Genomic DNA, 16,777 nt, shown 5'->3' with positions numbered 1-16,777 from the left:
CTCATTCTTTCCCCCAAATGAACCACAGCCTTTCTGATCTTTTCATTCACTCTTTTCCCCTCCCATATCGCATCACTCACTCCCCTTCCCCACATCCCCTCATTCACTCTCTTGGTCCTTTCACCAGCAGCAGAATCAGCTGGGCCTGGGATGGCATAACAAACAGGAAGCCAACATACTCAGGAGGGACAGAAGTAGTGGGGCTGATAGGCATTCACCCTATATCTTTATTTAATGTTGGTTGTTATCCCTCATAACTTCTAAACTGTGCTGGGAAATTGCACAAAAATCAAAGCCATGTGGCTGCCCTTGGCTCAGGGTAAGCAGCTTCAATACTTTTATGTTCTTCTCTGTTTCCTCCAAGAGCTAAAGAGATCATAAATAATCTATGCCACTACTGTCTCTGTTCTGTTTCCTCAGGGGAACCAGAATTGATATACACTGCTGGCTCTGCTCTCCCTTCTTGGGTCCCAGAAAAAAGGTAGCAGAACACCATTCTGGATTGTTTTGCCAGAAATTAAGCCTTTAGTAATAAACACAGAAAGGGGTTGAATTAGCACAAGTTTGAAAGTTGTGAGCAGCAGTACTATTCATCAAGGCCAGGTTTGAAGCCTTGAAAATGTGCATTATTGCTCACAAGTTTCAAACTTGTGCTAATTCAAAACCTTTTTGTGTCTGTTCTTTGATCTGCAGTGTCTGCTTCAGTATCACCCCTTTCCCTTCTATTCCCTGCAATACAGGAGGAGAGGTGGGGGGGGGGGGGGGGGGGAGGTGGAATAAGGAAGAGGACCTGGATTAGAGAGCAGAATGGCTGTTCTCTTCTCTGTGTGCTCCAGGCTCTCACCTCCTTCCCTGCAGATTGTATGGAAGGGAGGGGCTGGCGAACAACACCCTTGCTGTTCTGCCTTTTATGCCTGAAAAGTGCCAGAACTGCGTTTCTGGCCATTCCCTCCACAAATTAAGCACTGCTAGGAATTGATCCAAAGTCATCTGTATAGTAGTACCGTACAGTACAACTAAGCCAGTCACTTCATGATAATAATACTGCCAAATACCAACAAAGCTGATATTAAAGCAGCATAAAGATAAAATAATTACATGTCTTCAGCCTTGTTCTCAGGGTAGAAAGTGGTGTGCAGCACGTGAGATACTGAAAGGTGTCATTGTCTAAGATAACCTCACTAGCAGACCAAGGCAACATGATGAACTGTGGTATATCAGGGATCCCAAAATAAAGAATTTCAGAAAACAAATCAAAACTTATTTGTTCAACCTGTCTTATTGTTAATTCTTATTTTTTTGTTTAATTTATGCGTTTTATTTTATGCAGTGATTATTAGTCCGCTCTTAACTTTATTTATGTTTTTGCCTTTTTGATTAATTTATATGAATGTGTCATTTTGTTTGATTTTATAATTTATTTTATATGAATGTTTTATTCTGTTGATATATTTTATATTATGATCGTACTCTTGTTCATTGCCAGAACTTTTAAGTGTTAGGCGATTCATAAAAGTTTTTTACATTTATTAAAACAAGATCCATGTAAAAAATGTAAAATTTGAAGTAAGTCCTAAAACCAGAACACACAATGCTGAAGCTTTGGTCGAGTCTGATCTGCTTTAGCTGGCGAAACTTACTATCATATCTAAAGCATTATGCAATATAAGCATTCCTGTACATCAAAATGTTCATTTAATGACTGATCCCAGGGAAAACAGAATAAAGTACTGAACATATATGCATAATACATTTATTTATTTATTTGAAAACTTTTATATACCGACATTCATTTGCATATCACATCGGTTTACAATCAACGGGGATATTAAACAAGGATTAGGAAAGCAAAATAAAGTTACATGTAACAGGGAGATGAAGGAACAAGATGGGAGAGGAGAGGAAGTGAAAGGGTCCAGCGGACTAGAGAAGGGATAGTAGAAGAGATTGATAAACTATTTACAAGAATCTGTATTAAACTAAGTTCAGAATTAACTGAATGTTAACTAGATAAGGCATCAAGGTTCGTTTGGGGGTGGGGGGGTGGGGGGCAAGGGTGGTTTTTTGGGAGGGGGAGGATGCATTGGGGAGAATATAGGCGGGGGTGCTGTTATGTGTAGGCCCGTTTAAATTGCCAAGTTTTTAGGTATTTTTTTAAGGTTTTTGTACAGTGTTCTTGGCGTAGATCGGGGGGCACGGAGTTCCATAGTGCAGGTCCCGCTATGGAAAAGGCGCGTTCTTTGGTGGAGATGTGTTGGGTGAGTTTGTGAGAGGGTATCGCCAGGGATCCTTTATAGGCCGCTCTGGTGGGTCTGTTGGATGTGTGATAAGCCAATGTATTCTCTGGTTGTGTAGTGTTTTGTGGATGATTGTGAGGGTCTTGTGAAGAATTCTAGAGGGGATCGGAAGCCAATGGAGATCTCTGAGGATTGGCGTGATATGGTCTATTCTATGGGAGTTGGTGAGGGTTCTAGCAGCTGCGTTTTGGAGCATTTGGAGGGGTTTTGAGAGGTCGGGTAGGCTTCATGCTTGCCCGGCCAGGATAATACGGCACCAGGCTCACTGATGCAAGCCTGGCTGACGCCGTGCAGGGGGGAGGGGAGCCTCTAGGTGGCCGGCCGGCCGGCCACCAGGGCTCCTCATGTGTCTTGCCGTGCTAGGATTGAGTGGTTCTTTAAATTATAGCGCGGCGGGAGCTGATTGGCTCCTGAGGGGTTTAGTCGGGGAGCAGTGGGGTGGAGCTGGAAGAGGGATTACCTGACGGCTTTGGGTCAGTCCCTCTTCTCAGCTGGGGCATCTGGCGCTGCATCCCTCCCACCCACCCTTGTTGATAGTTTGTTGTATGAGGCTTTCTCGTTGTTGCAGCTTCAATGGAGGGGGGGGGAGGGGGGCGGGTAGCCCAAGCCGATTGGTGGGGGGTTATGCTGTGGAAAATGATGGCTGACCTGACTGGGGGGGGGGGAGGGGGCAGGTCAGTGGTCCCTAGCCAAACAACTGGGTGCAGATGTGGCTGGTATGGCTCCTTGCTGGATGGAGTCATATGGGGGGGGGGGGGGGGGGACATGATCAAGGTGGGCCCTTCATACAAGCTGGGATAGCCTGGGGAGCGTCCCTGGCAGGCTGGGACAGCCTGGGTTTACATGCTTTGCAGGCTGGGATAGCCTGGGCTGCCCATCTTCTCTCTTGTGGCTGATTTATTTATTTATTTAACAGTTTTATATACCGACCTTCATAGTAAATAACCATATCGGATCGGTTTACAATAAACAAGAATATAACTGGGGTAGCAATTCAAGTAAACGAAAGGTAAACAATGGGTAGGAATGAGTCAAAGTTACAATCAACAGGGTAAGAGAACTTGGAAGCTGGAAGGAAGCTGGAAGGAAGACGAGGCAGGAAATAAATAAATTAGATGCCAAAATTCTAATTACACAGATCTAAAAATGTTATCCAAAGTTCTTCAGGAGCTGCTCAAACAAGTTAACCCAAGAACATTCCGATCCACAAGCAGAAATGTTAACTACAGCACCACTACTTTCATTAGCAGCGCAGAGCTGTGGTTCTATACGTCTAGAGTCATCACTGGCTATAGATCATAAAGTTCACTGCGGATTGTGTAGTTCCTCAGAATTGTGGGTGATTCTTAATGTTTGAATGGCGCGCTAGAACGCGGACTGGTTCCACTTTGCCTCGTGAGCTCTGAGTCTAGTGGCCAAATAGTCACGTCATAACCATGCTCCAGCAAAGCAGAGAAACAGTCAAAAGTTACAACTTCCACGTCATTTTCCGACCGACAACTTTCAGTTTATGTTTTAAAGTCAATAGATAGCGTAAGAAACGTGCCCGGTGATTGGTTCGGGCATCGTTTCTTATAGCAACCGGCGAACTCTGCGTTCCGGAAAGTTCCCGTTGATGTGCCTTCTTTGTCTCTCTCGGCCAAGTCACCCTTGAGTCACGTGTCTCCGTTCCCTTGCTTCCGTTTTCGGAGCCGCGGAGTTCGGTGCAGTCCACTAGCGGATGAGCTGTGAGCCCTGTAGCAGCTATGTCCACCAACAGCCTGTCGTACGGCGACCAGAGCGGAGAGGCCACCGAGCTGGGCCAGGAGGCGACTGCTACCGGTGCCTCTGCGGGAGGTGGGCTCGGTCTTTTCAGTGCCGACGTGAAAAAGTAAGGCTGGAAGAAGGGAGTGAGACATAGGCCGCTGCCATCGCGGCCGTATTTCCGGATATCTTTATGGTGTGTGCGGTGGACCTCCTGAGTGCTTGGGATCTACCACCGCCCCGGCACGGGGTTTCGGATGCGGCTGCCCTGTTCTCGTTTCTCCCATTGCGTGCAATGAGTACCCATAACCTTCCTCTTCCCCACAGGTTCTCCGAGGCAGGGAGTCCCTTGCTGTGCTTTGAGGCTTTGACAGAGGCTGATGGGCAGAAATGGGGGAATTTCAAGGTTATATTTGTATGGCTCGGGCTCCGGGGTGTTTAATAAAGCTGCGGCCTGTGGACTCCCAAATCTGTGTTTGTTGATTATTTGGTTGTAAAGGGGCGGGCTTGGGCAGAAGTGTCAGTCCTGGCTGCCCATATTATATGGAGACTTATGAAACATGTCTGTATATATTGTTAAATGAACAACAATTTATTCCTCTGGAAACTCTACAAGTTCCAAACAGCAAAGAGAAAAAAAAAAGCCCTCTGAATTAAAATTAGGTCTATTTATTTATTTATTTAAGGGTTTTTATATACCGCAGTACGTAAAGAAATACATCACCGCGGTTTACATTTAACAATAACTTAGCAGCAGGCTTTACATTGACATTATTAATAGGTGTTACATATACTAAAATCGATATAACAGTTTTGACGGAAAACAGGCTGGACAGACTGTGGACCATCCAATAATGTATAACATGCAATTAAAATATTGATGTAATTATTAAACCTTAACAAACCAACACAAAAACTAAATAGTATCTAATACAATACAGGTTCTGAGAGTGGATACAATTTCTATATTGTACAGAGGATATTTCTGTTATTTAAAGCTAATTAATATCATAAGGGGAAGGGTGGGCATGTAAGGTGAAGAAGGAGATTGAGGAGGGCATGTGGTTAGGGTGGGAAACAGGGCATGGGGAGAGGGTGGAAAATTGAATGGCATTTCAGTTAAACGGATATCATTGTGTGAATGCTAGTTCAAATAACCACGTTTTGAGTCCTTGTTTGAATTTCTTATGGCAGGGCTCCAGGCGTAGGTCAGAGGGCATCTTGTTCCATAAGTTGATTCCCGCTATGGAGATAGAACGGTCTCTTGTGGTCACGTGTTTGATGTTTTTTGTTGGGGGGGCTGCCAATTTAGCTTGATGGATATGTCTTATGGGTCTCTTAGAGGAATGGAACACAAACTGCTCCGAGAACCATTGCATCTCTTGGTTATAGATCGATTTATGTATGAGGGAGAGGACTTTAAAGGTAATTCTAGAAGCTACTGGGAGCCAATGCAAGAACATGAGAGCAGGTGTTATGTGATCATGGAGATGGGTATTGGTGATTAATCGAGCTGCTGCATTCTGTAACATCTGTAAAGGTTGAATTGAGTTTTTAGGGAGACCTAAGAGTATTGCGTTACAGTAGTCAATTTTTGGTAGTATGGTAGCTTGCAATACCGTCCGGAAATCTTGTGGATGTAGAAGAGGTTTAATTCTTTTTAGTGTGTGAAGTTTGAAAAAACCATTTTTTATTGTAGCTGAGATGAATTTCTTTAAAGTGAAATGGTTGTCAATAATGACGCCAAGACTGCGGACTTGCTGTAGTAGGGGAAGAACTGAAGTAGGATGATGGGAAGTGCTGGAGGGGATATTATTGTGTGGCGAGATGATGATGAGTTCTGTTTTGGTAGTGTTTATAGCTAAGAAGTTTTCAGTGAGAAGCTTTTTTATTTCAGTTAGTGCTGATTCCCAGGTTTTCAGGGCATTAGAGAGGGAATCATTAATAGGGATAAGAATCTGTACGTCATCGGCATATATGAAGTGGTGGAGTATTGCTAGGAGTCGACAGAGAGGTGCTAAGTAAATGTTAAACAGTGTTGATGATAGCGAGGAGCCTTGTGGTACACCTTGTAGCAGATTTCTTGGTTTAGATATTTGGGATCCCAACTTGACACTGTATGTCCTGTCTGTCAGAAAAGATTGGATCCAATTTAGTGCAGTGCCAGTGATGCCGATTTGAGAGAGGAGGGATAGAAGGATATTATGATTGACCGTGTCAAATGCCGAAGAAATATCTAGTAGGGCAAGAATGTATGAATGACCAGAATCAAGTATTTTTAGAATAGAGTCTGAGAGGGATACTAGCAGCGTTTCAGTACTATGGAGCTTACGAAAACCGTATTGTGACAGAAATAATAATCGGTTATCGTCTAGATAGTCCATGAGTTGTTTGTTTATCACTTTTTCTATGATTTTTGACACGAATGGGAGGTTCGAGACAGGACGATAATTGGCCGGTTCAGATGGATCCAGGTCTGGTTTTTTGAGAGTCGGCTTTATAATTGCATGCTTAAGTTGCGTAGGAAAAACACCAGTCAATATAGATTTGTTGATGATGTTGGAGATGGGAGGGGCAATCCTCGTGGGGATGGAAAGGAGTGTTTTAGTAGGCATAATATCTATAGGGTGCAATGCAGGTCTAGTTAAACTCTAGTAACTCACAAAGGTATACCCGCATTCATTAAATAAAGATTAAAAAAAAAAAAAAAACACTTCTCATCCCAGTCTAAGATAGGTGCTATATGTAGCTCTCCCAGATAGGGTTTGACACCACTGTTGTATAGCAAAAAGCTGTTAAATAACTAGTTGTAAAAAAAAAAAAAAAAAAAGATAGGCATACGTTTTAAAGACTGTAGTAGGACTACAAATAAAAATATTTAAAAATATAAATATAAAAAAAACAAGGTCTCTGATTCGCTGGCCCGGTTTTCCTGCATGATTTGAATATTTTCAGAAAAGGCACAATCTATTTAAAATAAAAGATTACATACGCATAAAGCACACCCACTGCATATATGTATATGTGTGTGTGTGTTGACACATGTACATAGTGCCACTATATACACATACAAACAGCATAATATTTTGATATCGACCAAAGAATAATCACTGCTAAATATCTGTGCCTGAATGAGTGAGGATGGAGAAGTCAGGGAAAGGAAATCAATCTCGGCGAAGGATTTTGGGGGCTGAGAGAAGCTGCAGGTGCCCAAGAGACCTTGAGAGTGCTGGCGGCGGCGGCAGCAGCGACTACTGGTGATGCAAGGCAGTGTTGCCCACCTGTGCACCCAAGCTTGCAGCACGGCTCCCGGGGCCACCGAAACCTCCTCATCCCACCGCACACGCGTGGCTCACGCAGCTTGTCAAGTGGGGGGGAGGAGGAGGAGGAGGAGGCGGAAGTGGCTCCACTCAACCTCAGCCGTGCTCCAAAAACATCAACCGTCCCCACCACTTCAACCTTGTTCTTATTTAATCGATGTATTTAAATCGATATCAGGGGGGCGGTGCTCAGTATCACATTATAAAGAGAAAGTCCAGGGAGAAAGGGAGTGTAACATAAAGAATAACCGTCAAACTTCAACCCCTCCCCCTCATCTATAGGAAGAAGGGGGGGGGGGTGGGGGGCCGCACCGGCGCGTTACCTTGTTCATGCCATTCCCCATGACTCTAGCGGGCTGCAGGCAGGATGTCGGGAGAAAGTAGCGGCAGCGGCGGGAGGAGGAGGCCGCGCTAGGGCGTGTCTGCTGCACGTGCACACAGGGGCATGAAGGCAGCCCACGCACGCTCGCACGTGTACTGTATAATAGGCTCTACCCCCCCTCCCCTCCCCTCCCTCCTGACAGAAGCGGAGGAGGAGGAGGAGCAGCGGCTGTGGCGGCAGAACGCTACACGCGCTTCCTTAAACAGGCATTTACCAACGGCCGCCTTTTCCCCTTGGGCTCCTGGGGCTTGTAGTTTCCCACCTACGCCGAAAGGCGTGAGTGCGCGCAAAGGACGTGCTGGAACTACTGCTACCGGCGTGCAGCACGCTTCCACGCGCCCCCCCCCCCTCTTCTCTTGTCGCTTCGCTGCGCGACCGAAACTAAACCTGGGCCGCGTGAGCGGCAGAGGTCCCGTTCTCCGAAGGTCGTGCGGCTGGGTCGCGGCCTTCGCCCACGTTCGTTCCTGGAAGGATGAGTAAGCGGCGCGTGGCTGCTGGTTTTGCTGAGAGCTTCTCAGCAGCGTTGGCTGAAAGAAAAGTACGGCATATCACGCGGAAATATCGGGGATTGTGTTGTTTCCGTGTGAGCCACTGCGGAAGTTTTGGCTGGAGTTACACCAAAGGCAGTGGCTAATGCTAGGAAAGAACTGTGGTTCGGGATTAACACGTGGTGCTTCGCAGAATAGTGGGTGGCTGCTGCGCTGCTTTCTGTGGCTGGTATAAGAGGGGCATTTCTTAGGTTACTTCTGTGCAGCATCTTGCTTCAGCTTTATTTATGATGGTATGGTTCTTGGAATCTGATATATATTGTAAACGGCAAGATTTGTATATTTTCATTTCATATAGAAGTTAGTTGAGTTTGTGAATGTGTTGTGTCTAGCAGAGTAGTGGTTAGATTGTCAACTTTTCCACAGACTAGGACTGGACACTTGGACCAGGGAGGGGATTTGGGTGTGTTCCCTCCTCTTTATTTGCATACATTTCCAGATCCTGTGCTTGGAACCCATGTGATGTTAGGTCTTCTCTATAATAGGTGTTGGGTGAGGGCTTGATCCTCAGAAAGCAGTGAGTATGCTGAATTACAATGTAGCAAACCTCCCATATCTAAACAGCACTGACTGCTAGCACTCAAACAGTAATAGCCCTATTTATGAAAAAGGCAGTACTGCAGATATAACACCAGGCCCTAAAACACCAATATATCTCCTATTAGAAAACAGAGCAAGTCAGAACATAAGAACATGCCATACTGAGTCAGACCAAAGGTCCATCAAGCCCAGCATCCTGTTTCCAACAGTGGCCAGTCCAGGCCATAAGAACCTGGCAAGTACCCAAAAACTATGTCTATCCCATGCTACTGATGCTAGTAATAGCAGTGGCTATTTTCTAAGTCAACTTAATAGCAGGTAATGGACTTCTCCTCCAAGAACTTATCCAATCCTTTTTTTAAACCCAGCTATACTAACTACACTAACCACATCCCCTGGCAACAAATTCCAGAATTCAATTGTGCTTTCAGTGAAAAAGAACTTTATCTGATTTGTTTTAAATATGCTACGTGCTAACTTCATGGCGTGCCCTCTAGCCCTCCTTATTATCCGAAATAATAAATAACCGAATCACATTTACTCATTCTAGACCTCTCATGATTTTAAACACCTCTATCATATCCTCCCTCAGCCGTCTCTTCTCCAATCTGAAAAGTCCAAACCTCTTTAGTCTTTCCTCAAAGGGGAGCTGTTCCATGCCCTTTATCATTTTGGTCGCCCTTCTCTGTACCTTCTATATCGCAACTGTAAATTATTTTTAGATGCGGCAACCAGAATTGTACACAGTATTCAAGGTGCGGTCTCACCATGGAGCGATACAGAGGCATTATGACATTTTCCGTTTTATTCACCATTCCTTTTCTAATAATTCCCAACATTCTGTTTGCCTTTTTGACTGCCGCAACACCCTGAACCAACAATTTCAAAGTGTTATCCACTTTGATGCCTAGATCTCTTTCTTGGCTGGTAGCTCCTAATATGGAACCTAACATTGTGTAACTGTAGCATGGGTTATTTTCTCTATATGCATCACCTTGCACTTATCCACATTAAATTTCATCTGTCATTTGGATGCCCAATTTTCCAGTCTCTCACAAGGTCTTCTTCCAATTTATCACAATCCACTTGTGATTTAACTACTTTGAATAATTTTGTTTCATCTGCAAATTTGATTACCTCACTCGTCTTATTCCTTTCCAGATCATTTACAAATATATTGAAAACTATGGGTCCCAGAACAGATCCCTGAGGCACTCCACTGCCCACTCCCCTCCACTGAGAAAATTGTCCATTTAATCTTACTCTTTGTTTCCTGTCTTTTAGCCAGTTTGTAATACATGAAAGGACATCACCACCTATCCCATGACTTTTTACTTTTCCTAGAAGCCTCTCATGAGGAACTTTGTCAAATACCTTCTGAAAATCCAAATACACTACATCTGCTGGTTCACCTTTATCTTCATGTTTATTAACCCCTTTAAAAAGTGAAGTAGATTTGTGAGGCTGCAGTAGATCCCTACATACTAGCAGAATATCTCACCTTGGGCACACATGCAGAATACAGAAAGACCCTCACCAAATATAGAATAAAGAGACCATAAATTATAAATAGAAACATGCACACACAAATTGAACTGGAAACTGTAAAAATACAGACTTTTTATGTAGTGCAACAGAGGAAAAACAGAAAACACCCTTCCTCATAAAACATCAAATAAAATCAGGAAAAAATGAAACACAATACAAAAACCATACTAATAAAAAAAAAATATTTCAAAACAGCTGATGGGTAAAATATAATTTTTTATACATGTCCCAAACATTAATAACTTGCTCCGAACCTTGCGGGATGTGGGATACAAGTACTTTTTATATAAATATGTCAGAACTGCAGACTCATGAAATAACACTCAATAATTAGAACAAAGGATTAAAACATCTCCTGCTGTCCGTACCTGGGCATTTTTGATTTCCAGCCACCCTGTGATTGTTATGGATTATTGGGGTGAGGGAAGTTATACACACACATTCATTCATGGACATACACCCACACATGATCACTCTCACATGCTCTTATTCACACACACACACACACACACACACACATATATGGTCTCTCATGTTGACACAAGTTCATATGCTTTTAATGACATGCTCTCACATTTGCTTTCCCTGATAGTCATGCTCACACATTTTCACATATGCTTACAGGCACACACACTGACTGCTTACATATGCTCTCACTGACACATCTTCATGTTTTCACTGACACCCATGCTCACGTATGCCCTCAAATATACTGACACACAGACATGCTCTCAATGCAGTGCACACGTTCTCGGTGTGACACGCAAATGGGAAGGAATGCCTCAGTCCAATATGCATTGTTTGTTTTTGCAGGCACTGGGTCTTTCTCCCACTCCCAGCAGCAGAAGCATTCTGGAGCAGGACACTGTGGCCCATTTCATTATTTCCTCCCTCTCCCCTTTCTACTCAGTACTTGGCAAATCAATAGCACACTAGGGAAGCGGGCTGCGGACAAAAGTGCTGAGGAACAGGGGAAGGGGAGCGAAGTGGGTGTTGTGTTCGCATTGCTCTGCTCCACCGCAGCTGAGAGAAATCACCAGCAGGCAGCAGCACCGCCAATGCCTTCACTTCTCATCCTCGCGTTCCCCCTCACTGCCATAATAACTACATCCAGTCCCAGGTAGGGCAGCACGGAGCCTGCTGTGACTCCTGCTGATGCCGCTGCTGCAAGTCAAATGCCCGGAGGTAGGGGAGAAAGGTACATATGGGTGGAGCCACATGGGTCAGGACTGTTTGAGGTCAGAGGGAAGCAGTGTGTGTACCTCAATTTGCAAACTTACTAGTTGAGTAACGCCCACTAGTGAGTGACTCTAAAAATGGCAGGGGCAAGATACCGCAGCTGCGGGAGTTACGTCTGCTGGCAGAGGACATCAGAGAAGAGCCAGAGTGGGGAATTAAAGGAAGCTTGGGAACCAGGGCCTGAGGTCTCCTGTCTGAGGCGAGAGGTCAGGACAGGTGGGCAGGCAGCAGTTGTCTAGGGGCCCGATTGTAATAAGGTGCGCTGAAGCTGCAACGGGTTTGTGTGCGGATGTATGCACAAAGCCCTATATGGGGATATGGAGAAAAAAAAGCACATACCAACGCACTTACAGACCCATGTTTTTTTCTGCATGAATGCATGCTAATGGCATGCAAAGGAGACAATTAGTTATTCATAGGCAATGCAGGGAGCCATGCTAGCGCAGATTTTTTAATGCAGGTTTTTTTACACCATGGTCAGGGCACGAGTTAAGTGTCAGCGCCGACTTGGGGGGGAGGTGTCTATGTCAGCCTCCGAGCATCCTGAAAACCACCTAGCCTTATCTCGGCATCCAAGTGGCCAGCTTTGCTAGGTGCTTTTCTGGGTGCCTGATCTTATAAATTCGTGGCCAAGTGCCTAGCTCAGCGCCTGAGCGGCAAGATTAGCTAGGCACCTTTCTGGGCGCCAGTGTCCATATTCGCTCCTAGCTGAGTGCCTCTGTAGGCACCTGAGCATCCAGATTGATGCCCATCTGAGCACCAATTCTCACTACTATGCCAGTGTGAATTAGCATCCATGAAAATATTTGCCATGTTTTCTGCAACACAATTATTGGAAATATTAAAAATACTTTCCATGGTTATACTTTCACTTAATAGGGAGACCTTTTCGCTTGCTTGCTTTTATGTGGGGATTATCTGCACGGGTTTTGAGCGTGGATGCGGCCACTTATTAAAGAGGCCCTTATCACACTTGGGTACGTGCGTGGATTTCTGCGTGCAAATCATTTGCATAATTTTTTTTTTTATATCCCGTGGAAGCACCAGCTTCAGTCGCACGTGGTGATTAAAACCCATGCTCGTAACTACTGCCTGTTTTGCCTCAGGTCTTATTACATCAGCCTCTAGGGAGAGGGAAGCCTGACTTGAGCGAGGGAAGGGAACAGCTGTCAGGCCAGCCAGAATAACAGAAAGCTCCTTGCAGGGTGTGAGTAGTGAGCAATGAGCAGCTGTCTTTCCCCACTCTCCTGCAGCTGCATAGCAGCAGGTGTCTGGTGCTCTACGAATCTTGACGTGCCTATTGCTGATTGGCCCCTGGCCTTGCTTGACTGGATTTTATAGTGTCCGGTTACATTTGTATCTGGACACTGTATAAGTGGCTACAAAACCTGGCAGTTGGTCACCCTAGTAGTGGTGGGGAGGTGGACAGCACTTTGTGCTTTCTCCCCCTCCACAATTGAGGCGGGGTCATGCCTCCAGCTAGTATATTGGGATGTCAAAGCAGATAGTGGACTATGTACCCCTGCAGGATAGCTGATATGCCATGGGGATATAGCACTCGGTGTGGGCCAATATAGAGAGGTGGTGTGGTGGCTACTCAGGCCTTTTCCACTAGTATAGTAATAGCTCAAACTTAATGTTCTGGAAGGTTGTTGATGAGCTTTTATAGACTTGTTAAATGCTTGTCATTCTGCCTATTTTTGAGGCCCTGGATGAATTGGTTATTTATTGTTTCGGATAATACAAGGACTAGGGGACACTCCATGAAGTTAGCAAGTAGCACATTTAAAACAAATCAGAGAAAATTCTTTTTCACTCATTCACACAGTTAAGCTCTGGAATTCATTGCCAGAGGATGTGGTTGAGGCAGTTAGCATAGCTGGGTTTTAAAAAGGTTTGGATGATTTCCTGGAGGAGAAATCCATAAACTACTATTAATCAATAAGGAATAGCCACTGCCTGTCACCACCATTAGTAGCATGGGATCTGTTTAATGTCTGGGCACTTGCCAGGTACTTGTGACTTGGATTGGTCACTGTTGGAGACAGGGTACTGGGCTTGATGGACCCTTGGTCTGACCCAGAATTACATATCTTATATTCGTATGGGTGCTATGGCCATATACAACAAAATAATTTGTTAGGGTCCAATAAACTTTTCTGAAAGTGTACAGTTGTGCAGGCATCAGTAACTGCGGGCAGAGCCTGCTATTCATGGTCCTGGTTCTCGCCAGAGATGCCAATAAAACAGGCAACTCTGCCCCTACCCCCCTCCCCTTTAGCAGGTCCAGATCATTTGTCTGAATAACAGTGGCTGTATAGGGCTCTAGATTAATTATAGTGGTGACCAGGCATGGGCACTAGCAGGCACAGTTGGCTTTCTGATCCCATCTGGAAGCAGATGTCTTCTGGCCTGGCCAGCTGACTCAGCCGTTTCACTAGGGTATTCCCTCTACCAGCTCAGGTTTCCCTTGCTGGGTGCTGATAGCTCCTGAGCAGGTTTTAACCTGTAAGGCCTAGCCTAGGTCACCCTTGATGGAGCTGTGTGTGTGTGTCAGTGAACCAGAGATGATAGATGCTACAGCAGTGTATGGCATAAATTTGCTATTGTCCTGTGATCAGGACATTAATTAAACTAACTGACATGAATAGCTGAATATGAATTTGTTGCTGAAATGGCCTTCACAGACATTGTATCCCTCTAAGCAACATACTGATAAATAGGCTGTGTTATGCGAACTTGCTGGCAAATTAAAATCAGCTTTTAATCATCACAACTCCTCTCCCATTCCCCCCCCCCCCCCCTCTAAATGATATCTATGGATAGTAGCATAGATATCGGTGCCCATTTTTGGGGTTGGGAGGAACATTCACATCTAATCCGGGAACCATTAAAATCTGGAGGAAAAAAGAGAGAAACTGAGACGTAACCTATGGAATTTTTTTCCGGGACTTCTCTCTTTAAACCTCTGTCCCTGTTACAAGGCTCCTGAATGCCAGATTGGCATACTCCCTGTGGTCTCTACCTGTCTGCATGAGCTGCAAGCCAAACTAGTCTCTAAAGTCTTATGGTTAGCTTGCAAAGCTGCATCTGCTGGTCTTCCCTTGTAGGAAGCCCTCTGCCTTCCTAGGACTGACGTTTCCCGTTTATATGGACTTGTGGAACTGTTTCCAGCTAAGCTTTGGGGCTTAGTTAAAGACCTTGGACTGGACTGCTGCTGAGAGATTGCAACACACTTCTTCCTGGCCAAGTCTACATAAGACCTGGTTTACTATTTCTCTGCTGGGTATTTAGTTTGCAGTGCAAGTGTGGAAAGCATGGAATGGACCTGATTTTTGACAGCAGTAGAATATGCATTTTTTGAGTCCAGAATGATTTGTAGCTGTTGCCTAGCAAGTCAAAGCTGTGTTGTCATAGAATTCTGTTTTATTGTGAATTATTTTATGTCACAATATCATGGAAACAGAAAAGAGATGAAACATAATTCTGATGCCTAATCAGCTACTGACTGGAACCTAAACAGTCTTGGCAATTATCTATGCATGCCTTCCTCCCAAGAATGGGCTTCTTTGCCCCATTTGTACAGGCAAGGAAGAAGGAGCAATCTATATGGAAACAGGATAGATCTTAAACTCCTTGCTTTAACAATAAAGAACTTCTGATTTTCAGAGGGATGGCCATGTTAGTCTGGTGAAGCAAAAATGACAAGAGGTAGGTGGCACCTTATCGAATAACCAGTTGGTTACTTCTGATTGTTTCTGTACTATTGGGATAATATAGTCTGTTCCTGCATGTCCTTTCCAAGGGGTGCATGAGAATCCTGGGCTTTTTATGGCTTAGAAGTAAGGAAGCTGGCTAGTAAGTGAGCAGATTGGTGGAGTTACTGCTAAAACAGAAGACCATGCAGTTTCTGAAATTCGGTGCATCACAAGATCTGAGGCAGCATGGTTTTTACCAGAGAGAATTCTTGTCAGATGAATCTGATCAATTTCTTTGGGTGACCAGAGAGCTAGATTGGGAAGAACACTAGATGCAGTGGATTTCAGTAAGGCTTTTGACACTGTTTCACATTGGAATAGCCTCTAAAGTGACTTGTTAGAAACTGGTTGAGTGGTAGTGGTAAATAGAGTTCATTCCGAGGAGATGGGCATTACTAGCAGTGTGCTGCAGGTATCTATTCTTGGACTGGTTCTTTTCAACATTTTCATTGGCAACATTGCAGAAGGATGGTCAGCAAAAAGTTTTTGTCTTTTGCCCATGATACCAAAATTTGCAACAAGGTGGACAGCCAGAAGGTGTGGAAAACATGAAGAGGGGTCTAGTGAAGCTCAAAGAATGGTCTAGGGACTGGCAATTAAGATTTAATGCTAAACTATGCTACGTTATGCATTTGGGCTGCAAAAATCAAAGGCAGCAGTACATTTTAGGGGCAAAATTCTTCTAAGCATGAAAGAAGAGCAGTGTATAGGGTGATTGTATCTGATCTTAAGGTAGTCAAACAGGTGAGTAAGGTGATGGCAGAAGCCAGAAATATGCTTAACTGCATCGGGAGAGGAATGGTCAGCAGAAAAAAAGGTGATACTACCTCACCTGGAGTACTGTGTTCAGTTCTGGAGACCGTGTCTCAAAGGAGACAGAGGCAGGATGGAGGCGGTTCAGAGAAGGGCAGCCAAAATGGTGGGTGGTCTCCAACGAATGACTTGAGAGGTGGAAGAACCTGAATATGTATACCCTGGAGGAGAGGAGAAGCAGGGGTGATATGATACAGACCTTCAGATACTTGAAAGGTTTTAATGATCCATGGTTGTCAACAAATCTTTTCCATTAGAAACAATTTAGTAGAACTAGGGGTCACGATTTGAAGCTCCAGAGAGGAAGACTCAGAACCAATGTCAGGAAATATTTCTTCATGGAGAACATAAGAACATGCCATACTGGGTCAGACCAAGGGTCCATCAAGCCCAGCATCCTGTTTCCAACAGTGGCCAATCCAGGCCATAAGAACCTGACAAGTACCCAAAAAACTAAGTCTATTCCATGTTACCGTTGCTAGTAATAGCAGTGGCTATTTTCTAAGTCAACTTAATTAATAGCAGGTAATGGACTTCTCCAAGAAAGTATCCAATCCTTTTTTAAACGCAGCTATACTAACTTCACTAA

The 16,777-nt window shown here is 44.4% G+C and overlaps 2 protein-coding genes across 4 annotated transcripts in view; one reads left to right on the top strand and one right to left on the bottom strand.

Annotated features, from left to right (window-relative positions):
• DUSP22 (dual specificity phosphatase 22) overlaps positions 1-7,976 on the bottom strand; it is a 197,661-nt gene extending 189,685 nt beyond the window's left edge. The window contains exon 1 of one of the 2 annotated variants that reach the window (XM_029590525.1): positions 7,684-7,976. In XM_029590525.1, the coding sequence (XP_029446385.1) occupies positions 7,684-7,704 (21 nt within the window). In that variant the 5' untranslated portion in view covers positions 7,705-7,976. The remainder of the gene's footprint in view (positions 1-7,683) is intronic. The other variant, XM_029590526.1, reaches the window with a different exon arrangement.
• A 139-nt stretch (positions 7,977-8,115) lies between these two features.
• The window catches only part of NQO2 (N-ribosyldihydronicotinamide:quinone reductase 2), a 167,059-nt gene continuing 158,397 nt past the window's right edge, over positions 8,116-16,777 (top strand). Inside the window, exon 1 of one of the 2 annotated variants that reach the window (XM_029590520.1) lies at positions 8,116-8,280. The gene's annotated coding sequence lies outside the window, so the exon portion shown is untranslated. Of the gene's footprint in view, positions 8,281-13,716; positions 15,329-16,777 lie in introns of those variants that run through there. The other variant, XM_029590521.1, reaches the window with a different exon arrangement.

Source organism: Rhinatrema bivittatum, chromosome 2, assembly GCF_901001135.1.
Source record: "Rhinatrema bivittatum chromosome 2, aRhiBiv1.1, whole genome shotgun sequence".
Lineage (NCBI taxonomy): Eukaryota > Metazoa > Chordata > Amphibia > Gymnophiona > Rhinatrematidae > Rhinatrema > Rhinatrema bivittatum.
Note: the sequence above shows the minus strand (reverse complement) of the source record. Positions and strands in the feature narration are given on the sequence as shown.